General features: G+C 40.8%; 1 protein-coding gene across 2 annotated transcripts; it reads right to left on the bottom strand.

The window, feature by feature from the left end:
* Nucleotides 1-1,154: 1,154 nt before the first annotated feature.
* On the bottom strand, nucleotides 1,155-25,038 carry tapt1a (transmembrane anterior posterior transformation 1a). 2 transcript variants are annotated; one of them, XM_086222225.1, is made up of 15 exons: nucleotides 24,818-25,038; nucleotides 21,626-21,756; nucleotides 20,159-20,277; nucleotides 19,432-19,464; nucleotides 15,973-16,135; nucleotides 14,729-14,864; nucleotides 14,051-14,148; nucleotides 13,666-13,735; nucleotides 12,834-12,914; nucleotides 11,717-11,826; nucleotides 11,534-11,593; nucleotides 11,354-11,422; nucleotides 11,153-11,229; nucleotides 9,266-9,435; nucleotides 1,155-4,137 (listed from the first exon to the last, which is right to left on the bottom strand). In XM_086222225.1, the coding sequence occupies exons 1-15, from the start codon at nucleotides 25,005-25,007 to the stop codon at nucleotides 3,830-3,832; spliced, it is 1,815 nt and encodes a 604-aa protein (XP_086078351.1). In that variant the 5' UTR covers nucleotides 25,008-25,038; the 3' UTR covers nucleotides 1,155-3,829. The 2 variants fall into 2 exon arrangements, with proteins under 2 accessions (XP_086078351.1, XP_086078352.1); XM_086222226.1 differs by lacking the exon at nucleotides 19,432-19,464.
* Nucleotides 25,039-25,348: the final 310 nt, after the last annotated feature.

Raw genomic sequence — 25,348 nt, 5'->3', positions numbered from 1 at the left:
GACATCGTATCATGAAACTAGAAACACCACATTGTGGTCGTACGCCTGCGTGAAGAATCCCTGCTACAGCGACCTTTGACCACCCAAGTCTTTCTCGTCAGTTCAACCTCGAGTCCCAGTGGAATTTTACACCCAACGTGAAGAAATCCCCTCAAGTTCTTACCGTCCAACCTGAAAACATGATGCCTCACCTGTCTGGAAGCGTAGAAAGACCAAATATGGCATTTTGGGATTAAGATGGAGTTATGAGATGGGGGAGGCGGTGCTGTGAGGATCATGTGACACCCGAGGCCTCGTTCAGTGTGCAGGCAAATCTGATTAGTTTCACAAATCAGAGCTTTATCCATCCACATTGTGATTCTGAGGTGATGAGATGGGATTTGTTGTGTCCAGACATCACCAATCAATCAAAGATACACACTCATGACACTAACAGGTTAGTCAGCGGTCCAGTTTGAGCATTCACACATCTGGTTTGGCTCAGATTTGCAAAAACCCTGATGTCACGTCATTTTTGCCTGTTCAAATTGTGTTAAATCAATATGGATTTGCCAAAAGCTGATTGGGCTCAGCCTGAACTGATCTGGAATGGTTTGATGGCTTTTGATTAAACAGACAAAAATAAGTATGAGCGTAAATACAGTGTTAGCTAAGGAAATATTACTTAGCTTGCAGTCCACTTTACTGCCCCTTTGTCAGGATAAATCCATTTTAAGGAAATTTGTTCATCCCGGGGTTCGTTTATGAATCCTGGGAGATGCAGATTGTATTTCTGCAGGAGCTGTGATTTGTGAATAAAATTCTTATTCTGTTCTACAGTTACAGGGGGGGGGGGGGGAATGCAGTGAAATACGATCCAGTTCTATCTCTCTGGTCTCATGTCAGACATGAGGATGAGCAGAGGAGAAAACAAAAAAACGTGTCCACCGTCAGTGAGACGAGCTTGGCGCTGGACCCTTCAAGTACTGGAACATGACACCTCTTTCATAGGAAGTTTGAGCTGCTGGTTCTGGACTACAGAGACGACACACAGGGTTTGATATCACACAACTCTAAACCAGGAAATATCAGCATGAAGTCAACAACGCTTACGAAAAGCGACGTGACACCGAAATAACACGTCCAGGGCAACACACTTGAGAAACCATCTTTTTTTTTTAATAATTTTTTTTCATACAATATCAAGTAAGGAATTAAATAAAGGACCAAAGAGATGAAACAAAGCGGGCAGTGTACCGGACCATCACAGCTTGCATAAGAACACAATTGTCTCATCTCTGTTGGCTCTGTTGAGCCCAGCTGGGTCCAGTTGGGATTCAGTCAGGCTCACCTCAGTCTGAGCCTCGCTGGAGACGGGAACCAGCAGGGCTCAGAGGACCGACGCGGAGAGCCAGACAGACCACATCTGAGCTCCGACCACAGGAGATGAGACACTTAACAAAACCACGTGACGGTCTGAGGACAGTCAAGTTTCATGCACCAAAGAAAAAAAAAAAAAGGTCATATCACAACTGGCAGCTCCAAAAATAGAACTATCGTCCTTATTACAATGGTAATGAATATTAAATAGAGCTTTTACTCCCAAACAGAATCAAATCAATGCTGATATGCTTTAAAAGTAAACAAACCTTCCTTCTGTGTAAAGTGAAATTAGAGGAAACACGTTGTGTTATGAGAGCTTTTGCCAAAGCAACATCAGACACAGTGCTGCGTCAAGTGACCGCATGAATTCAAAAGACAGAAACGTACCTGTAAAAATAGATAACGATTGCACCAGAGGAAAAACATTGCGATTTCTGTAGATTATTTCAACATTCAATAGCATTTGTTTTGATAATTACCAACCCTGATAATCATATTTAGTTATTTGTATTCATATTTCTGCATATTGCCAAAAACTACTGAGCTCATTGCAAAACTGCGCCCCGCCACACGGAGAGAATAACCAAAGACGGCACCGACCATAAAGTGCTACAATATTTCTGTCGCTGGAATATTTGCCATGGCTGCTGGGACGTTATCGTGTGAAATGAAATATCAAAACTCTTAAATATATTTACATCTATTTTATATCTATTTTACAAGGCTTAATGATGAAGCTGGCCTGTTGGATTTGTAATATATTTATCATTTTTATTTAAATAAAATGCTAAAACATAGCAGACAAGTTCAGTAAACAAAATACGTTCATCTAAACGGCCCCCCCCCCTCCCAAAAAAAGCTTTTTGTTATGGAATTATTGCTTCCATCGTCCTAAAATGTAAACATTATAGCAGTACTGGAGAGTCGGCAGACGACCCGCTGTGTAGCGTATTTAAGACAAAACGGTCCATCAGTGCAAACATTCTTGAGAAGTGACGACACATTTCATCAAAACAACTTGTGACTGGCTGCGATGTCATTTTAGTCAGGTGACCATTTTCCGCTCTGGTTCGTATATTAGACGGATCTGAACCCGTTAATAAGGAGAAGCATCCGTTCCCATCAGCGTGTTTGTGGATCCTACAAGTCAAACGCGGCCTCTTTCTCTTGAGAGTTTTGGAAGCACGTGACTTGGCGTCGCGCGACGAAAGGTCGCGCGGCTGCTGCGGGCGCACTGGAAGCTGCGGATTGCTGCTGGTTGGGTAAACCAAAGCGCTACTGCCGTAAAAGTCGCCGTGCTCGGTGGCGTTCATCTCACCGCCGAGCAAAACACTGCAGGAAATTAAAGCTTCATTCTATCTCAAATTGACTGCCGGTTTCCTGGCAAATTAACGTAGCAAGCTGAAACGGGATTCTGCTTTTCCCAAATTTCTGTCATATGTATATTTTTTATATACATCTATGATATTACAATGTTGGATACTCATATTAAACATGAATTGAGGTAAACATGTAAAGGAACTCCCTGTGAGGAAAACGCTGGGGTTGCTCTGAACAACCTTCTCTTAATTCTAGTCCAATGTGAGCTGATGCCACCTTCTCACAGATGTAGTACAGGCTGGTAGGCTCCCAGATGTCAGCCAATCAGAAGGAAGTACATTTTAGGAGGCGGCCCTCAAGTGTGTGAGCGCAGGGAGGTTTCTGACCTCCTGTACATGTGTGACCCTTCCAAAGAGATTTCACTTTCATGTAATTGATGTTCAGTGACCTCCTAACTGTTGTGTGCCTTCGAGTCTTTGTGCCTCGCCAGGTTTATCTCGTGACCCCAAGTGGGTGTCCTGACCTTCAGGTTGTGAAAGTTGCTCTATGGCAAGGTCAATCAAAAACAGTGGTTTTATCAGCGACTTTGTCCTGCACTCTGGGTTGATATGTTGGATAACAGAACGTATTAAAACGACAGTGACGTTTTGAATACGGAGGAAGAGAAGACTATCTGACGCAGAGCTTTCACGTTTTGTCTGTTTTCCGAGCGAACTGAGAAACGTCTCTTCTTTTGGTCCCAGTGCTGCTCAGACAGGAAGTGCTTGTGTGCTCTGAAGCTCACACATACGTTATTTCACACACACCCTCACACCTGCATGTTCACTCTAAATATTGAACCACCCTCACACACTCGCGCGCGCACACACACACACACACACACACCAGTTCATCCTGATGCGACAGTCACACGTTCTTTCTCTCACACTGTTCATCAGCCAGCTGAAGTTTTCTTTATAAAGCTCCTCGACTTCAAAAACAACAGCAGGATGGTTGGACACGGCGCATCCATGGTTACAATAACTTACTGTATTGCCACTGACTTTAATAAATACTCAGCGCTCTGCTGCTGTGAGCCAGGAAAGCCAGGCTGAGCTGCCATTTGCTCTCCGTCTTTCCTGAGAGGTTGATTGCTACGTCCCGCTGGTCAGTCGATGCGGTTACCACAGATAGTGAAACGGTCGATCTCCAGCAGGTCCTTTTTGGGAGTCCTGGGCGCCAGTTCAGACGCCCCTTCTTCCTGCCCCTCCTCTCTGGAGAGTGAAGGGGCAGATTTTTCAGGTTCAAGTGGTGGAGTTGGAGGACGGCAAGATGGTGCAGCAGGGGAGGCTTCGGGGGGCAGCAGAGGAAACAAGTCAGTCCTGGGTGGTGGCTGGGTGGTCACAGACGAGGAGGAGGGCGAGGAGGATGGTGGGCTGCAGGGTGTTACAAGGGTCTGCTTCACCTTCGTCTCAGCTGTAGGGAACAAATAAAACACATGTAACTCTCTGGGTGGCAGACGTGTGGATTAGTGTGCTTCTGACTGCTCGGCTGAACCGAGGATAATGGATTTCTGTGATTTAATCTCATACTGATATAATATTTTATTGGACTCTGGTAGAATTTGATTCACAAGCAAAGTTATCAGGCAGGTGTCAACAGGTTGAACTGAAGAACCTTTTAAGATCAAGATATTCTCCGATTCATCAGGGGCTGCAAAGTTAGCAACAAGGTTGGTGGAAACAGACGATTAGATTAAATTTATCGTAGCACAGCGTTATAGCAACATAAAAGCAATAAAAATGTATAGGATTAGGATGTCAAGAACAAGCACAATTGTTTTCAACACAAAAAGAGCTTTTAGATCAAATTTAAGACCATTTAAGACACCATGGGAACCCAAGTTTATTGGCCAGTAGGTTTTCTCTTATAATGAATTTTACCAGGCGCAAAACAGTCCACTAGAGAGTAACAATCACGTCTACGATGACTTTCACTCATGAATCAGGAGGTGCTGAGTCTAGAGTGTTGTCTGCAAACAACGGTTAAAAATCAAATATACAAACATTCATCCAATGAATAGAAAATATAAATATCTGAAGAAATATAAATAATGATTAAAAAAAAATGCAAAAAGGGACACTGTCACAATTAAGATGATGAAACCAGCAAATGTGGTGCAGATTTTCAGACTGACTTGTGTTTCGCATTTAACTGATCAATCAGCGCAGGAATTTCAGCAAACTGATGACATCATTTCAGATGATAAGGATTCGTCATAACGTGTCTCGTCATGCGTGGGTTTCATTTGTGGAGCAGTAAATTCTGCAAGAGGTCTCTAGCATTCTACCGCTGCCTGATGCAACTCTGGTTTCAGACGATGACAAGCAGAGCCACTCCAGGGTCTTTGTCTCAACTACAAGTGTTAGAAAATCAACCGAACAGGGCAGTGAAACAGCAAAGAAGAAGAAGAGGGAAGAAGAACAGAAGGTCGATACAGGATGAGGGAGGGAGGCAGCAATCTTCAGGCGGTAACAGACGGAGTGAAGTTGCTTTGGCTGAAATGACGGCAAGTGATTCAACCTGTCTGGATCATTCAGGCGACCCGCCCCCAAACTGATGGCTCTGTTTCCAAGCAGCACTGAGGGACGCGATTGAATTATCATTAGAAGAGGAGGCCTACGCTAAAATCTCATCCCAATCTGCCGCATTGTTTTAGAGAAAACACTAAATAATGTTTTTACTGTGAGAGCAGCAAGTGTAGTTATATTAGGAAAATCAACCAACAGAATAATTCATCATTTCAGAGAGAAGCGAGCGAAGCAGCCGTCCACCGAGACAACAGCCAGCCAGGGGCCATCTGGCTACAACTTCCAACTCGTACTGTAAATGCGGCCGAGCCGACATTTTACTGTACAGAACTACTGCAATCCTGTGTGTGTGTGTGTGTGTGTGTGTGTGTGTGTGCTGTGTGCGAGCATGTATGAGAGTCTGACATGAAAAAGAATAAGCTAGAGGCCACATGGCCAGGCAGCATCACCGCAGGGCAGCTGAATATTCAAACTGGGCAGATTTGGTTCTGCCTGAATTATTCAGCGGTGAGTCTGTAAGGAATGATTGTTTATGTATTGACCGTCATCACGGCATCATTCTTTGTTTTGGGTTCTATTGGATTTTGAGTTGCTGGGATTCAGAATATATAACTCAATGGATTGGACTAGGAGTGGATCTGAAGTGGATCTGGTCATAGTGTTGTGGCGGAGGCAGGACTGGGCGTCAACCCTCTGACCAAATTACTTCATTATGATAAGGTGTCAAAAGATGCCTCGTCATGAAACACCTAATATAAATACTTGAGGGGGAAATTTCCAAGTTGGGTTTTATTTTTTCATGTTGTGAAGTGGAAAAATGCCAATGTGCTTGAATTAAAAAAAAAAAAAAAGTTGATATTTTCATGTTAGAAATGTTCAGTGTGTGAAAATCCCAAAGAGCTAAAAAAAAAAAATAAACATTTTTAACAGTGCCTAAGATCATTTTCATTTATGGCTGTTTTCAATTCTCATTGGTACAAAGTACTGACACTGAAAACTTTGTGACACTAACCAGCCCGAATGCCATGTTGCTACAAATGTAGGCCAGGGACTCCTGAATCTCCTAGGACACAGGAAGTGCATTCATTTCAGATAGAAGCCTCAACGATCTCCAGGGTGACTACAAAGCTCCTCCTGTTTAGTATTTGAACCGATAGATAACGGACAGTGTGTTAGCCAAAACAAGCTACAAATGAGCTACATAGCGAGCCTCTCCTTTCTCTGCGGGTAAGTTTAACAAGCAGATGATCCTCCCTTTTAACATGAACATAAGAGCCAGAGACCCAAGCAGACAAGATGTAATTTGCCTAAAGGGCACAATGTTTGCGTGTGTTTGCTGGATGTGTAAATCCACGATGGGTGGCCAACAAGTTCACCCAAACAGTCTTTTAATATACAGCAGTGAATTATTCAGCAGAAGTTGTTATTGTGTTTGTTATTTAACTGTTTATATTTTTTACATCCTCCCTCTGTGGGATTTATGCTTTGCATGTGTAAGTAAATAGTTTTGTAGTGTCTTTATTTGAGCAGAATTCCTGCTAGTCCATATGTAAGCTTTAATGAAACTTCACTCTATTGCTTGAAATGGCTAATGTGGATCTGCTCATTACCCATTCCTGCCCTCCGGAAACAAACATGCAGTTAAGACAGATGGCATATCTACTGTTATGTGAATCCAGATTATCGTAAATGCAGATGAGCAGAATTATGCAGTGAATCCACTGGAGCAGCAGGTAAATCTTGGTAGATTAATGTAAAAAAAAGTTAGCATGGGAGCCGAGGTCGCCGGTTCAAATCCCAGCAGCAAAAAATGTGTGGGCAGGAGCCTTAAGCCTTGTCGCTGCTGCTTTCTGAGAATCAAGATTCATTTGAAACACAGAGGAGCAAGTAGGAGCTTTGATGTCTGATACGACATGATGCGCCATCATTTCAAAGCTCCTGGCTCAGCACAGTAGGCGTGTCTGTGGCGCACACGGGGAGAAAAGATCTGCAGGGATTTGGCTGTGGATGACAGGAAGATACTGCCACCTCCAAATCTGTGTTTGATAATGTGTGCATGTGCGTGTCGTCGCAGGTGAACAGCCTGTTGAACAATTCACTGAGATATTTCTTGTTAACAAAGGAACTCAAATCAAATGTGTGACTACAACGAAAATATCCCTAAAATGTGACCCAAAGGCTCATTTCTTGGACACCGCATCTTTTCACGATTTTTACTTAACTGTTAACTGTTGCTTTAAACACCAGTGAAGAACTATTTAATCCACCAGATTATCTGCATGCAGATCTAAAGTGATTCAAAATTGGATGATTTAGACCATAATTCTACAAAATAAAGCTTACAGACATGTCACTCAATAAAACCACAGCGATTCAAGAGCACAAATCTGAGAAATATTTTTAAAAATTCTACGTCCCTGTAGTAATTCTAATAAAATCCTGATTTCTCTGATCATGAGCAGTAAATTAACACACTGTCATCAGCTTAGAGAAGTGCCAAATGCTACACTTGCTGGACCACCAGTCTGACTTCAAGCTACTTTCATATTTGATTAATGCTGCATTATCCAGTAAACCCACAAAAGCTGAGTTGAACTATTAAGTCGATTTTGCAGCAAGTGGACCGGCAGAAAATTAATCAGAAACTACTTTAATGATATATTTTATTATTTTGGAAGCAAAAAAATGACAAATATTTGTCTCCTTGATATTCAATAACCAGAATTAATCAATAATGGAAGAAGTAATAGTTGCAGGCCAACATGCATGACACTATTGTACTTACTACAATACATTCAATTCACAACACAATCCTCACTTTAAGTGACTGCATTGGCGATGAGACAATTGCAATATCAAAAAACACATACATTGAGATTACTTTTATCCATTTTGTTCTGGATGATTTACAATCAACATCTGACAGGTTATAATCTGATATTGAGACTTCCCCACAACAAAAAGTGACAGGTTTGATTCCTACAAGAGTCTCAAGTGGGCCACTGAGCTCTTACCTGCTGACAAATCTGTTTGGATACACGTGTCAGCTAAACGTCTACAACGCCAATTGAAGCGTCAGCTAAATGCCTAAAAATTTTAATATAAACATGACTCTTCTTTTAGCCAAAGTGAGTCTAAGCCTTGTGCTGCTTTAGAAATGGTGGCGCATGACATTATTTTGAAAAGATTACTCTATATAGTGTTAATGAACACTGGAGTCACTATCTTGAAATATAGAAATCAAAAAGCAGAGGGACAGGAGAGATCAGTGAGTGAGGAGGAGGAGGGAGAGGGCAACTTGGTATTTTATTCATAAGCAAGATTAAGTCCCAGAACGTCTCATTTACCAGAGATCTGTTCCAGAGAACCACAAGGATGCTCTCTCTCTTTGGTCTCGGCAGTTTCCATAGCTATGGCTTCATACAGTATATACAGAATGTCTGTAAACATGACTCTTTTTTTGCTGAAACAGTAATATAAGAGAATTTAACTCTGTCATCTGCAGGATTTGCTAAAACGAGGGTTTCTCCAAGCTCAAGTAATTTCTCGAAATGGGGATAAAAGTGAATGATTAAAGAATAAATCTAATGCTTTCGACATTTATTTGAGGACACTGATAAAAAATTTTTTTTAAATAACTGGAGCGGCAGGTTTTGACATGTCAAGGGGAATTCTCTCATTAGGAAATCACAAAGCGCAGAGCTTGACATAACTACAAACCAGAACTCTGTCACTTTGTCTTAGTTTTGTGTCAGGCTAATTTCTGCTCTATGCCACTTGGATCACATGACACCACTATCTTAAAAACACATACTGTACTTTAGCCGTTACGTCCAGTTTCAGTCTCCCTCAAAAAGTGAGTCAATCTGCATGATCTTCATCACAAATAAATACATGAAAAATAAAGAGTTGTTTCAGTTTGGTGCCATGCTGTTCGCTCCTTTGCTGTTTCATGATCTGGAGGACTGAGACACAGTGCAGTGGAGCTGCTAGTGAGCTGTGTGAGCGGATACCTGAGGGTGCAGAACATGTGGCCTGGTCAGCTTTGCTGGGGGTCTTTGCAGATGAGGATGGAGCTGACGAGGGCCTTGAGAACAGTTTCCCCTCCATGTTGGCCCTCTTGACGTAACCGCACGACTTACCGAGCAGCACTATACTGTTTAACACTTTCAACGTTACCAGCCTACAGAGAGAGAAGACTTGATTCAGAGGAATGCATTTCTGTCAGGAACAATCAAAAACTTGCTCAGCTGAAACCAGCTTTTTTAGGATGAATAATACATTTAAAACACGCAGCAGATCACAAGCAGTTTTAATATATGGCTACACGTTCATTTGTGTCTATTTGCTGATTTCTCTTTAAAGCAGCTACTATGAATTTTCAGTAGTGTTGATTATGGTAGCCCCTCTGGCTTAAAGCAGCAGTGTTTACTGAGATGAAGACTGCATTTCTTCAGAGCACCATTGCTTGTGTCAGGCTGCCTGGAGACCGTGCATCTCTTTTAGAAGTCAGTAAAAGAAGGATGCAGCATATTCAGTGTGCATGATGCATAATGATATGGTAATGTAGCTTATTTGTGTAAGACAAATAACTAATATGACAATAGTGAAACATGCAACTGCTAAATGCAGCTAGTAACTGTTGCTCTAGTAAAGTTTACATTGCTGCAAATGTAACACAAGACCACCAGCAACAGCTGAGCGAATGCTGGTCGTTTCCGTTAAGTCTGATTTCACGTGTGAACCAGACGGCTTTTAGAAATGCTGAATTTGTTGGCTGGTGGTTGTGTTTGCCTGTGTAGAGCATACAGAGTCATCAGTATCCCAGTTGGAAACAGTAATGTAGCTTTTTCCACTGATTTGGTTGACTGACTTATCGTGTAAATTTTGACAAAAAGAAATTGTAAAATGAATATAATCATTACAGTCATGACCGTACAGCCAACGCCAGGCTTCTTTCAGCACTGACACGTGGCAATGTTAACACAGTGCAGTAGAGGTAGAGAGCAGCTCTGATGAACTGGTTCATATCCCACTACTGTCACTGGGATGGTGATGTGTACATCCCTCTGTGTTTCTGGACTGTACTATAAGGACGAGGCTTGACACTGTGATGCAAGAGACAGACAAATTTGGGTCTGTGGATCACTGCTCGCTGTGACGAGGTGTTAGGACCGAGAGCATGTCAGCAAAGCTGAATCTTTGCCAAGGCGCAGCAGTCTGTTCAAGCCAGAGCTATTTTTAAATAAGGGGGGTTGGGAAGGCCAGAGATGGCACTAGAGATGACAACATTGTATTCTTCACCCTGAGGGAAACTCTTCAATGGTACAAGCCCAATGGAATAGGGCAAATGAGAATGAGCGCAGCTATCAGCAGCTCCTCATAGGGAGAACGTGAGGACACTGTGTTAATGCTTACGTAACTCTGTGTGTGTGTGTGTGTCTGTACATGTGTGTTTATGACAGTGCCTGCATGTGCTCGTATTACATTCAAGAGACTGTGCAAGCATGTCTAACACTCAATGACTGTTTGAGTGTCAACGCACATATTGAATACATTAAATTTACAGAAATAACTCAAAAATATTTACATTTGATGATCTATGAAATAAATGCTATGTTGACTATAAAAATGTGAAGATAAAGACTTTAACCCCTATTTCAATGGTTTGAGCTTTTAGTATTTCAGGGAGAGGGAGGAGCAAAACTCCCCCATCTCCATATTAATATGCATGAACAACTTCAATTTCAGCCTTTAAATTTCCTCTGGAGCAAAAGTTGAATTAAATATATACAGCATGTTTAAAATGGCTTAAAAGCCCTCGTAGGTATCGATATTTGGAGAGGAAATGTACAATGAAACTGAGTATGAACACTAAAGCAAACACTTTTGAGTCTTACCCGAGGTAAAAGAGGAACACACATGTATACGACAGCGCTCCTTGCACCTTAATCGAACTTGTGACCACTCGAATGAGCTGTAAAAAAAATTGTATTAACATATTTTGTTTTAGGAAGTTCTGGTTAAGATTGTTCACTTGCAAATGGAGATTACACTTTTTAATGGGTATTTGTTTACTGAATAGTAATTAACTCTCTTACCAGAACAGCCAAAGGCAAAGGGATGAAGCCCATCCTGCGGGCCACTGAGTCACTGTAGTCTGTACAAGCCTACACAGTGACAGAGGAGCACCGGTTACAGCTCTCCACAAAACTGCATTGATTAACTGCGTAGGCTCCACACGGTTTATGTAAGTATAATATGAAAAAACAGCTGCTTACATTCTTCTGTCGGCTGCTAAGGAGATCAAAAGCCAAACTGGCTCTGTATTCACTGTACACCTGGGAAAGAGAACAGCAAAATACTGTAGTACAAGAGACAACATCTAAGAGCAACCCATGAGTGTAATCGTTAGCTGGAGAGTGAGACTATTTTAGAAATAATGATCCTTTTATAGTTCTTACATCAGCGGTGATGTCATTGAACTTGGTGATGAAAGCATGCTTAATGATGTCAACAGCAACCTCCGAGGCGAGGACCATAAAAACATCAGGGAACAAAACCCACAGGTGGTCTGTAATAAAAACAAATAAACAGACAAAAAGAAAAGAACTTAAATAATCATTCACCTTAATTCATATTGGGAAGGTCGCATGCTACTGCACATGCTCAGGAGGCTCTCCAGGGCTGCTCTGGACATAAACAGTAACTGAAATAAAATACACCGTAAAAAGAAAGACTCCTTACACTTAAGAAGTAATAACAAGGATACGGTTGCCATTTGAACTGATTAACAATTGTTAATAAAAAGTAACGATGTTTGCAATGTCTAATTACTGTATGACAGTGTCTATTGGCAGCATGTAGCTGTGGCTAGTTTTGTAATCTCTTTTCCATTTAAAATGGATGACTTGTAAGGAAATAAGATGAGAGAACATGATTTGTTTCCAGTGTGTATTGTAGACTAATGCAGCATAAGAGATAAGTACATTACTGAGGTTGTGTGATTTGCACCCCCCCACCCCCTTCAAGGAAAAGGCGGCTGGAACGTATAAGCACTGTATAAGTGTATCAGTGCTACGACTGCCATTGACAGGCCACGTCTGTCATCCACTTTGTATCTGGCTTTGAGACTGGCAGGAGGAGATGATGGTTTTCAGGGAGCTGTCATACAGAAACGCCCAACTCTCATCCCTCACTCTGCTCTGTCAGTAGGATATAGCTCCTGGAGGTTGCGGTAGGTTAACGGAAACATCAAGAGGGGACTTGATTCTTTTTCTTAACCACAACAAGCATTGATCCCTGAGCTAGGCTGGAAATATTCTCCAGCCGTGACAGCACGTAGCCACAACTGTCAGTGAGTGTGTGTCACCATGGCAAAAACTGCTCTGTGAGTTGGCTATAAAGCCAATGTTCTTCATTGGTCCAATTGTTAACTTGTTGACCCGCTTTGAGGCCACTGTGAGCCCATCAGAATATAATCATGTGGTTCAACCAGGGCTGTCCAAAGGTTTGATTTGACTCACAATAATCAAAAATCAAATTAACTACAATTTTAGTTTAAAAAAATGCTACAATTACCTGGGTTCCATGAGAACTGCTCCATATTCCTGAGACAGACAATGAGCAGGAGAACTGAGCTGGTGAACCGCTCCTTGATATCTGCCAGGATAAGATAATCAAATTATCTCTTCGCTCTGCCACATCCTGCTGAAGCAAACACTCCCAGTAAAGTGTCTTCACTTCAGATACAACTGCTTTGACGTTGCATTCATCAATATTTGGGAACTTTTAGCAGAATATCCATCTTAACAGTGAGTTTAAATGCCAGATGTGTCAGTTTCATTACAATTTAAAAAATCGCACTGTTCATCACAGCACCGTATCAGAGCAACAGTACAGTTTTATTCTTACCACAGGACAGGATGCCATAAACATCAAGTATAATTCAAAGACACAACTGTAGCATCACAGAATGCTTTCATCTGTTCTGATCTTCTCATGCTAGTTAGGACTGGCCCGGCTCCATAAACTGGCAATCTCCAGATGTGAGTGAACACTGAGAGGAAAATGGCAGCTGATTGTGGCTTATTGTCTATTGCTGTCATTAGAACACAACAGCAGTGACTGAGATAAGAAAAAAACAACCTCCAGTTAAAAGGAGAAATGACCAAGGCCTTTCATCAAAAGCTGTTTGTTCTGTCCCATCATGGACATGCTCATAACAGCTGTCTATTTCGAGTGTAGTGGTGGCTTATACTCATGATACTGTGCTGTGTTCTTCTAAAATTAATGACGTATTATTTGGTCTTTCATCCATTTATTCTTAGATAAATTTGATTACACAGACACAAAATTATTAGTCGGTTTCCGTTTCATGTCTCATTACCAAATACCATGTTGAAGATCTTACCACTGTTAGACATTTGGAATAAATTGTTCTTCTCAAACTTCTTGAACACGCTTCCTTTGATCTCGACAAACTGTTTGAGAACACGGAAAAAACAAAGAAAGATAAGCAGTAAGTACCAAATGTTATTCGGAAAATAAAAAGACAAATCGTGATGCCGCTGCGACACGAGTCTGCCAAGTTAAATCTCTGAGCTACATCCGCATACAAATTATTCAAGTAAAAGGCAGCACAAAGTGTCTGTGTGTGTAGCTGCATGAATCACAGGCTTTTCTATTGTCTGCAGACTGCTGAGTATGCATTAATAGTTGTGTGTGTGTGTGTGTGTGTGTGTGTGTGTGTGTGTGTGTGTGTGTGTGTGTGTGTGTGTGTGTGTGTGTACACTAACATTGTTGGACATCATGATGGTGAGCAGGGACTTGTTGTGCGAGTTGAAGGCAACGTTGAGGGTGGAGGCTTGGACCATGATGAGGATGGCATGGAGGACTGACGACCAGCCACTCAGGAAAACAACTGGTGTGAAAGTCATTTGCCGTTATACTACCAAACTATCTCCCTCAGGCAATTACAAACACCGTTTGTACTTGTTATCAAATTGCCAGAGAATTAAAAGCACTCACGGCTGATGTGTGTCAATTCAACCAACAACACTGACGTTCAGTGGCGACTAAAAATGAGAAGCTGCAGAATGTCTCTTTGCAGCCTTGCTCATAATTGGCATCAAAGTGAAGTCAGTCACAGCTGCAACCAAATTTATATTTCACCTTCACACTCTCATATGTTCTCTCACATATGCTGCTCTGTAGAGCTCTGCTGTCTTAACAGAACAGAAAGGTGCTTTAGAACGATGAGACAAATGATTACAGAACTGAATCATTGCTTTAATCCTCCTTTGAAACATATCTGCACCTGCAACCATTGGATCGGTTTGAGGCTCTTGGAGAAGTTTCAATCTCATCTATTTTGAAGCCTTTCAGATGAAAGGTAACTTCACAAACGACAGCGTAATGCTGCCTGTTCAGATTGTAAATTGTCACATTGATGCAGTGGAATTGAACAAGGATACAAACATAAAAGACAGCCATGAGGAAGTGAGGGATGACTCCTATACTGTCTCTTTTCCGTTCTTTGGGTTCTGTGGCTGTCCAGTAGAGAGCATCTAAGATGTCTTGACCAAAGGAAGAGAAGAGGCGGTCTGCCACCTGACAAAGGAAGAACAGGTAAGATCACAAATTTAGTGAACGCTAATAGCATTTCGAATAAAAAAAAGCATTGTCCATTTCTGATTCTATTTTACCACAATCAATGTAACATGATTATTGTTGTAAGTTAAAAAAAAAAAGGAAAACATTTTTCCGTTCTATTTTGTTTCCTTTTGAGATGAGTTGACCCCGTTTCATTTGCTTTTCAAGCTGGCAGGTGTGAATCTGATCACGTGTTATCACAGTCAATTTAACACATATCAGAAATAACCAATACAAGTGGGTCCACAGTACATCTACATGCAGTGTGATATGACGCATTTCAGCATCTTCTACTAAACTTCTTTAAAACTGTGTGAATTTCCGAGACTTTACAGGGCCATTTTCAACAGTGCAACTCTAACTTGTGGTACTGTTCTGTAGGTACTTCCTCTCATTTACAGGCTGACAAAAACTCAGTTATCTATTTTCACACCTCAGTGCCATGGCAACCATGAGACATTATGTTTGTGAGTTCTCTGTCTGTCCATCACACTTCCAACACAATAACTCAGGAATGCCTTGAAGGAATTCCTTTCTTTTGTGTCACATAGGTCAACTGGGACGAGAAGGAGGAACTGCAAAGATTTTGTTGGTCAAAGGCCAAGGTCACTATCATCTCATAAGTGCCTGAAATCCACCCAATCCTCATTAACATGGTATCTCAGGACCCCTTTGACAGAATTTCTTCACGTTTGGCTAAAACAGCCACTGGAACTTGAGGATGAAGTGGATACACTACGGTGGTCAAAGGTTAAAGTCACTGTGACAGTCAACCAAAAAACCAAAAGAAACTGTCAAAATGTCGAGAGTCTTCTGGGGTCATAACATCCTGTCACAGTGCAACAGCAGCCTGATAGTCAGCATCGTCACACAGCAAACCAGATACATGACAGAACAGTGACTGGAGAGGCATTAAATAGGTTTCATGGACTGTCTGATTCCCATCTCTGAATCAAAATGATGCTGTAGCTTAATTGAAAACAGACGGGTATCCTCTTACATGCATGCACTACATTATAAAGCTATTTGCACAGTGTCAAATATTAGAATGTAATTTTTCATGTACCTCCAGCATGTTGTAGATGATGTAGAGTTTGATGATGGACTGTCCTCTGATCAGGTGGTACATCATGGCATAATCTACATAATGCATCATGGAGAAGCACAGCACCAGAATCAGGCCTTTCAGCACATCGCATACCTGCGCTGGCTGGAGCAGCCTGGACCCACTGAATACACACAAACACACACACACACACACACACACACACACACACACACACAATTAACTTATATTGTTCTTCAGTTTATTTTTTGCTCATCTAAAGGCAGACATGCATGCTGAGATGTACAGTGCAGTATATTAATGGCTACTTACTTAACATGTCCACAACATTACCACTATTGTCTCCATTAATATTTAAATATGTTTGAACAAAGATGATGTATGCATCTGCTGACACACAATTATGGAGAGCATTAACAACACTGACCAAGTCTGTCTTCTAAACTAGGCAGCACTGATGCTGGAACAGTGAAGCCAAAGGAGATCCTGCCTGTGAATTCATGACGAACAAGACCAAACCACAAGTATGACGGTCTAATGTTAATCACAGAGGCTCTGGAACATCTCCCCTACTGATTTCACATGGGAAAACAGCACTCTTCTGTCCAAGAAGTATTTCAAAAGAGGACAATTACTAATACAAACTACAACGACTCATAAAGTACAACAAGAAATATCAAATAAGAGTGCTGCAGGGAAGACTTATTTTTACAGGCCAACACAGAGGAAGTACGCTTCGCCATGGGTTCCTACGACCAAAAGCCAGTGGAGTTACTTAACATCTAAGCTTTTTTCGGCAAGATCATCTTCACAAATTTGTATCATTTTTCAACTGTAATCGCAATTGTTACAAGCTAAATGCTAACATCAGGCTGTGAATGAACTAAATCATGTACACACCACTTCAACTAGATCCAAATACACACAACTACAGTGCACAGCCAGATGTGTATTTCAGGTGCTGGTAGGTGGCAGGAACTTCTTTGTTACGATTAAATCTTGTTCTGATCCATCAGTCCTTTTGCAAATATCATATCTGACCAAAATGGATTCAACATTTTAGACAGAAATGCCTCAATGTTGTTGGAGGAAAACACAGTGGCTAAGCTGCCACATAATGCAGGGACAGCGAACATGTCTTGCATGGGTAAAAGCACGCGTTTCAAACATCTGCAGCTTCATAATTAATGGCAGTACGTTAGCAGTGGCAGCTCGTGAGCATGTTTAGAGGAGGGCTGACAAATCCATAGGGCTAGTTTATTTAGTATTTACTGTGACACGGATGAACTGGGATGAGTCAAAGAGCTTAATCTTAATACATACTGCGTATTTTCCATGTTGGCTGTGGTTTACATGCCATTAACCACCTCCAGCTACAGCGTTGTGTGTCAACACACAGTCTACCTCACAAACCAATGCAATATTCGCAAGCATTAGGATCCTCATTAAGACAATGTGAAGGTGGATTTAGCTTTCTGATGAGTCTTAATACATATCACAGCCAAACTGTGCTGTTTTTTAGTTTGGTTTTTTTACTGCAGTGTAAACGCTTTCATTATTAGCACTTGCCCTTAACTGTATTAGTTCTACACATACTACCACAAAATAACCACAAAACCACACGGACTAATTTTTGACCTACACACTAGTGCACAAGATATGTCAGGACAACAGTGAGCTGCTCTAACAGTCATCATTACCTTAAATTGCAACAAAAGCTGTTGATTATACCTGCTTCATTATGGTACTGTCTCTAAACTTTGGATAGAGCATAGAGAGAAAAATAAAGAAACATTAAAAAAACATTTCAAAGGGAAGGCTGGGGGAATTAGACATATTGTGTGTATATATATATATATATATATATATATTTACACACACATATATATACATATACACACACACATACTGTATATGTGTGTGTGTGTGCGCGCGTATGTATATATATGAAGAATTTAAACAGCTGAGAGAAAAAAGAGGTCTGAGCTCATGAATATGTGTAAATTAGCTACACCAGTTGTTTCACTGCCCTCTGAATCTTTGTGCAGCTGCATGCAGATTTGTGAATGACTGAGAGAAAATTAACATCTGGCCATTTTTTTCCAGAGAAAACAAGATAAGTATTGACTGAATTTGAATAAAAGAATATAAGTTGTATTTACTTTGTGCACAATGATTTTACAGTTCAGCATTGTTTAATTTTGTTAAGGTTATCTTCGGAAAAAGCATTGACTCTCATTGTTTATTGAATTATTGATACATTAATCACAAAAGATGCTAAGTAATTTCACTATGATGCTGAAGATTTTTTAGATTTGCTTTCCTTATTAAGGGGCGCCATCCAGTGGTCAACTCGGTCATGTAAATGCAATATTTCTCACTTGATTTAAACGTGTTGGTTCTGGACTGCGATTTACACATTTTTTTTTTTTAAATCGATTGATTTATCAAATAACCCAATGATTTAAAAAAATCTGAAAAGACAGAAAAGTCCATGGTGCACTAGATTTTGCTTCAAATATTAAATTTAAGCAACCAAGTAAAAAACAGACAAAATAAACAAAGACAATAAATGCAAAAGTAGTTTAACATGTCTGCTCAAGAAATAACTGAAATTAATTTCTACACAAATTTTAGCAGTTCAATTATCTGTCAGACTCTGCACACGTTTGTTTGTTTCAGCTCTCATCGACAGTTAGAAAAACAGGGTTTTTGCTGAGAGATTCAAAGCTGCTACCTTTAAGGGAAGCAAGGGACTTTTTTAATTCACTGTATTTCCAAGATCTTTCACAGCACATACTCATAATCTATATCACTATCTTCAGCAGTCTGCCGTCTCTCATCATGTACAAGGTGACAGCAGTTATTGTCTTTGAGTTATAAGCTTTAGCTGCAAGTATCACCATGGCAACCTCTAACTGCATCTGGACTCTTCCAGTTGATTCAGATCAGCTGATTAGAAATAAAAACACCCAACATCTAGCTATGGTCTTATCTAGGCAGTTCCAGGACCAGGAATATGGATAAATGTCCCTTCGGATGATTAAACATTGGTATTATATAGGTACTCAAGAGTCAGTATGAATAAGTTTTTCCCATACTACACTACTGCTGACAGCTATTCCTTTAATCAAGGCAAGCGAGCCCAAAACTGTCCCCAGAATGCTAGTTTTCACCAGGAAGCTTTCCAGTCTGAGCGTGTGCAGCTGTGACACCGACAAGCAACATGGAGATGAGAATGAGCATGCATGCTCAGCAAACCTTCACTGGGTGGATTAAAAAAAAAATGTTCAGACTTATGAGGAACCAATGTAGCTGTTCTGGCCTAGAAAATGAAACATGGCGTGCGGTGCAAAGCTGTATTAACAGACACAATGGAGATGGAGAGAGACTGGTGAATACACGAGGAGGCCAGTTCTGAGCAGTGATAACAGTTATGGAACCTTTATGGGAGCGTACCTGCTTCTTCTGCAGTAGGGGCATGTGCGTGCCCTGCAGGGGGAGGAAGGCAAGTGCAGAATCAGGCAATGGAACGGGGGGCACCCGTTGATAGGTTTCAGGTTCATATGACTGAAAGGTGGTCCACTAACACAGCATGTTACCCAGCAGTCACTTCAATATTAGCTTTGGCTGAGCTGCTGACACTCTGATTCAATAACACTGTCTGACAACATCCTCAAACACTGGTTGTTTTTACATGAACAATGGTCACTCAGAGAGACAGGTGAGGCAAGTTCAGTGCATAGCCCCTGGCCCCCTTCTAGACCAGCTCCTGGTCTCAGTCCCAGCAATGTTTATTTGATGCATACATGGAATGTGACCACATTTTAACATTCTGTGTGTTGTATGTTGAGAAAGGTGAATGAAACATCACCTGACAGAACGTCACAATGATATGGCGCCACATCAATAAAGCTGAAAGGCTAGTATAAAGTTTAGCCTGAAAACACTCTGATCACTTCTGTCTACAAAACAGAAAAGGTGATATGTTGTTTTTTTGTCTTATTCTGCACAGCTCTCTTATGAACACAAATGTGCACTCATACATGGAGATTATTATTTTGCTGCTCTGTGTAGGTTACTCATGATAGTCAGGGTTTACATCTGGAACAGGGATAATTTTATCTTTTTCTCTCTTGTATTTATGTGTGTGGCAGTGGGAGAGAAAGTGTGTGTGGGCTCTGACCTGAAGCCACAGCATGGCAGGGTGAGGAGGCGGAGCAGGGCCAGCAGCACCCTGAGGGGCAGCAGAGTGAAGACATAGAGGAAGGCATCCACGCACAGGAAAAAGCCAAAGATCATCAGCTGTGAAGTAACACACAAACACCTTAGAGTCAGACAACTATTACTCAGTAGGATTGAGATTAAGATGAATTAAACGAGATTTTGCTTGTCTTGTATTATCACGGCATTAAAAGAGAGGCAATGCGATATTAGCCATGTCTCCCAAGCATGCACGCAAACATAACCACCCACTAAGTTGGTGCATACCTTTATAGCTCGCCATATTTGGAAAGCCATTTTATTGACATTTCTTGGGGAATGTTTTAGCGGCAGTGTGTTATGTGGTTTAAGACCTTGTTTGAAAACACTGATGTAGGTATTGGTGGAAGCAGGTGCCGTTTGTCTGTCACTGATTGGATTCTGTGTGACTTCTCCTGAAGCAGGCAAGGTGAACTTTATGTATGTAGCAACTGCCGAAGTTGGAAAAACAAACTTGTTTGAGCAACACTGACCCACATTTGACCCTCCATTTCTGAAGAGCGAATGAGTCGGCACAACCCTGATTACAACAAGTTATGGTCTATTCCTCGAGTTTAAACAGAGAGCTAATCCTCCACCGTGGATATGTGCATCTCAATGCACAACAGGTCGCATTTTAAGCAGGTTAGAAAGAATACAAAGTACTTTTTATAGAATGCAGATATGCCAGATATTGAGATGCATAATTTTGAGACATAATTCAAGGAGAGATTCATCATACATTTAAATGAGCTTCAGACAAGTCTCAGTGACAGTTCAAGACTGCCACCCTGTGGCTCATGAGAGGAACAACAAATAAATGCTGGTCAGTTAAGCGAAGGGCAACAAAAATTAACATTTATAAACTGCAGATGAGCAGACATTTTTAATTGCAAATTATTGTCTCTGTGTCTAGTTGGCACTGAAACCAATTATCACTTTCATTATCATTTGGTATCTAGATTTCCATACAGTCAAAATAAACACAGTAATCCTCGAATCTCATATTGCACTACGACCTAACAGATGTGGTGGCTTTAATATCAATAAGAATAATACATATTGCTATAAAATTCCTGTAATTTGCTAATTTATCAGAAGAGGTCTCTGTCAGTTCGACGCCGTGCTGCCTTACACGTTTGATTTGTAGCCTGATTTGAGAGCAATTTGACTCAAATGCATCCTCTTTGTCTTCATGTTCTTCTCTGAAGTGGAGTCACACATTTGACAGTTTACAGCAGTCCAACTTTCACACTTTTGTGATGTTAACCATGCACTCTAACTAATTTCTACTTTGGAACTGGGTTTTTGGTTCTTAACCATGAGTGTGCTGTGCTGTCATCGAAAAAACAAGCAGAGGAAGCTGATGTGAAAGGGCGTAGCTAGGTTTGGGGCTTGTATTCTACGGTACCTTCTCAAGCTCCTTGGGAATACGCATGCATGTGTAAACTCTCTCTCTGCGCTCAGTGTACTTTGCTTCATTGTGCTCCAGGAAGTAGCCTCTGGTCAGCTCTGTGCAGATGAAGCGCGTCAACGACGGATCTGGAATGACATTTCAGCAACAGTGTTTCAACAAGGCCATTGTCTGCAACAATTACAACAACTATGGCTATCGCCACAGTGACAGCACCAACCTCTGGAGAGTTGCACTGTAAAATAAAAGGGAAAAAAAATTCTCCGTGCGAACTGGAGGTCTAATAATTGTCTTCCTGATCGTTTCAGTGAAACATGCATACATGTTGATGGGAAAGTGTAATTAAGATCCATGTGAGATACAGTCAGCTTTGTGCTGGCTAACCTGAGCATCTGCACGTGGAGACATTCAGGTGACAGATATCAGAAAATAGTGTTTTTGCCATGGCTATGCAAAATACAATTGGTTAAAATGAACATCTTGTGACACATCCAATCTATGACAGGTTGTATATAATATCAAAAGGTCCTCTGAAATAAGATATTTACTGTATCATTGAATAAGTTAAAATTAGAAGCCTTTACCTTTAGAAAATACAGGAAAAGTTCTCGTTAGGACCACAGTTAGACAACACAATTAAATGAATAGATGACAAGGGAACAACCTTATTGCCAACAAATCTTGGAAATAAGTTAACAATAATAGGAATATGCAGTATAGATTTTGTTTTTCAGTCTGAAAATACTGCTTAACTGTGCTGAAAGCATCGTAGCTGTTGTTTTACGATAATTCTATATTTCCTAGAGACATTTCCAGAAATGACGGAGTGATTATTACAGGATGAAGTCGGCTCTATCAAGAAAAAACGGTGATGACTAAAGCAGACCAAGATGTCTATTTATGGTGCCCTTGTGTCATAATAATGACATACATGTACTTCTTATGTCTAAATGCATTTACTGTTAAATCCATCCATCCATTTTCTACCACTTATCCAGTTCAGGGTCACAGGGGGGTGGAGCCTATCCTAGCAGCCTTTTCTGTGCTGTCATACTTGTATTTTATCATTATTAAACAGACCTCTGTGTGTGTGTGTGTGTGTGTAATTAATAATAAAGAGCAGATACAAGTGGCGGGAAGTTGTTGAAGTGTTGCAGCCTTTCGACACACAAATGCTCCATATTATACTGTCTTGGATTCGTTCCACTTGATTTCACCCTGTGAGAACCTGTCCTACGTGTCAGACCTCATAAATGTAAGATAATGGTAAGATATGAGAGTGCCGTCCATCTCATGATCATACAATACAATGGTGGCTAAACTTGCACCGGTTTAACCCTTGAAGTCCAACAGAGAGCTGGGGGCACTTTGTGGGTGGTTGAAGAATAAGGTTCATGTAACTTTAGCAAACATGCTGGATAACAAAAGATGCAACAGGCACATACTCTTGGGCCAAGTACTTGCATCATAATTTCAATGTTTCTATTGTAACTTTTCCCATTTGCGAATTACATCTTTTCTCACAATGAGACCTTTTACTTGCACTTGATAAATGCACAATGTTGAGGGCCAAGTGAGGATCAATGAACCCAGAAATTGTGTGCATGGGTCCCACATGCTCCTATTATGCAAATAAAGTAAGTGTAAAACTGTAATACTTGGGGATAAGAATGTTCTGGACCATCAAGAAGTAATATTAACATTCCTGTAATGGCCGGTGACTGATATTTGACCATACGATCCGTTCCATGGGAGAACAAGGTTGTCAAGTTTTTTTTTATATGCTTTAAACCTTGTGAATTTGAAAAGTAACATTTTCCTTTATTTCCAACACATTTGAAAAAGCCAATCAATTATGTATTTACCCTCTCATTGGGGTACAGAACAGAGCCACCATAAAAGCACAGGAAACCAAGAGAGTTAAATATAGGGTTCTTTTACAATTTGTATCCACAGTTTAATTTAGTTTAATTTACATCTACGATCGTAAATTAAGTATCCTGACAAGGTTTCATGAATATGGCTGATAAAATACAACAGATAATTCGCCAAACTGCTGTTGAACTGATACTCTAAAATCAGGATCAACTGATACCAATATGAACGCCGATTTATTGTTCGTCCTTAATGATAGGATTCAGCCACATTAAAGTATCAGTTGATTTACGACATTTATAGTTTCTTTATGATAGATGTCGCACAACATGACAACACAGCAGGGTTGAGATGTTTTGCAGAAGTTAATTGTGATTTTGTCAGGGAATGCACGGATTATAAAAGTCTTGGCCGAAACAAATCTATAAAAACAATATTTTTTTAATTTATTTTTTGTGATGCTGATGGAATTTAAAAGGCCGCTTATGTTTTTTTTGTTGTTGTTGTTGACCTTTATTCCCTCTTTTGTACCGCAGAATTCAAAGTATCATTTTAAAGAAAAATAAGGGTTGTGGGGAAGTTTCATATTCGGGACGGGCAACTGAATTTGACCCCGTCGTGAGAAAAAAAATGCAAGACAGTAAAACGAGAAGAGTTTCAAATGCATTTCTAAATACCTCGGGTGTCCTCTGAAAACTTTGGAGTGCAAACACACAAGCCAACCACTGAATCAGAGTGTGTACACGAGAATGAGTCGTAAAGCTTGACAGGCTGGGATATCATAAAACCCTTCATCTACCCTTCCAGAGAGATAAACACTTGCCAGCCACATCCTACTAGTTGCTAGTTGACAAGTTCAATATCGGCCAATATATTGATACATCGCTAATAGCGCTATGTGGTTAACTGCTCGCTGGACGACTGAAGTTTAAGCTAGCTTAGCGCGGCCGCGCTGACCAGCAACTTCAAACCATGACAACAGAGGAGTTGGTTTAAAACACTGACTCTTCTCTTTCCACCATGAGTTCGTTAATTGTGTTAACTCGCAGGGGTTTGTTGAGCGGGACTCCAGAGACTGACGAGTCCTTCAATTGAATCACACGGGCAACGAGTGTAAACAACTCGACCCGGTAAATATCTGGTAACTTGCCGCGACTGAAACTTGAAGCTTCTACAACACATGAATGCTGCCTTGTTTGGGGGGATTTATGGTGGCGAAGAGGGTTGACAAAATACGCGGGTGTTGTGCTAGCTGTGCTAACCCCTGAGCTAACGTCAGTGGTACTGTTAGGAGGAGGGATACCCGACGTCTACCTGCCGAGAGGTCTCGCTGCTCCCGCCTGACAGCACTTATATCGTAGAATCCCAACGTTTCCGGAAGCGGTGGAGGTACACCCATCTTTCCCGACTTGTGTAAATCATCCCAGGGTCGTTTTTGTCTTTTCTTGAGTTCAATATCTGCCTCTTTCTCTTCTGACAGCTCGGTCCCCGACAAGTCCGCCATCTTTACTTTGGCAGCCGCGTCGCCCTGTGCAACGTCATCGCTACGACGGTGGGGTGAAAAAAAAACGAGAAAAAAAAAGAAAAACAACGTCAATAGTTAATGATTATGAATATCAAAATTATTTGAAGGTTTGATATTATTCACAGCTTACTATTTTGTATTCATTCATTCTTCATTCATGTATTCATTCAAACGTCTTAATTCTTAATTATGTTTTCATCTATTTTGTTTGTTTTAGGTGCTGCCATTTTGGCCAGGTCTCGCTCGAAAAAGAGATCACCAGATCTCAAGTGACTACCTGGTAAAATAAAGGTAAAATACATTTTATTGTCAAAAGCCTC

This window comes from Aulostomus chinensis, chromosome 13 (genome assembly GCF_037954235.1).
Source record: "Aulostomus chinensis isolate RoL2024-O1b breed Wild chromosome 13, RoL_Achi_v1.0, whole genome shotgun sequence".
Classification (NCBI taxonomy): Eukaryota; Metazoa; Chordata; class Actinopteri; order Syngnathiformes; family Aulostomidae; genus Aulostomus; species Aulostomus chinensis.
The sequence above is the reverse complement of the archived record's forward strand: the minus strand, read 5'-3'. Positions and strand labels throughout refer to the sequence as shown.

Excerpts from the sequence above, each read along its gene's own strand:
- tapt1a (XM_086222225.1), bottom strand. The coding sequence starts at position 25,007 with ATGGCGGACTTGTCGGGGACCGAGCTGTCAGAAGAGAAAGAGGCAGAT. Across the intron at positions 11,423-11,533 it reads TTAGCAGCCGACAGAAGAAT|GCTTGTACAGACTACAGTGA; the intron begins GTAAGCAGCTGT and ends GTCACTGTGTAG. Across the intron at positions 4,138-9,265 it reads CACATGTTCTGCACCCTCAG|CTGAGACGAAGGTGAAGCAG; the intron begins GTATCCGCTCAC and ends TGTTCCCTACAG.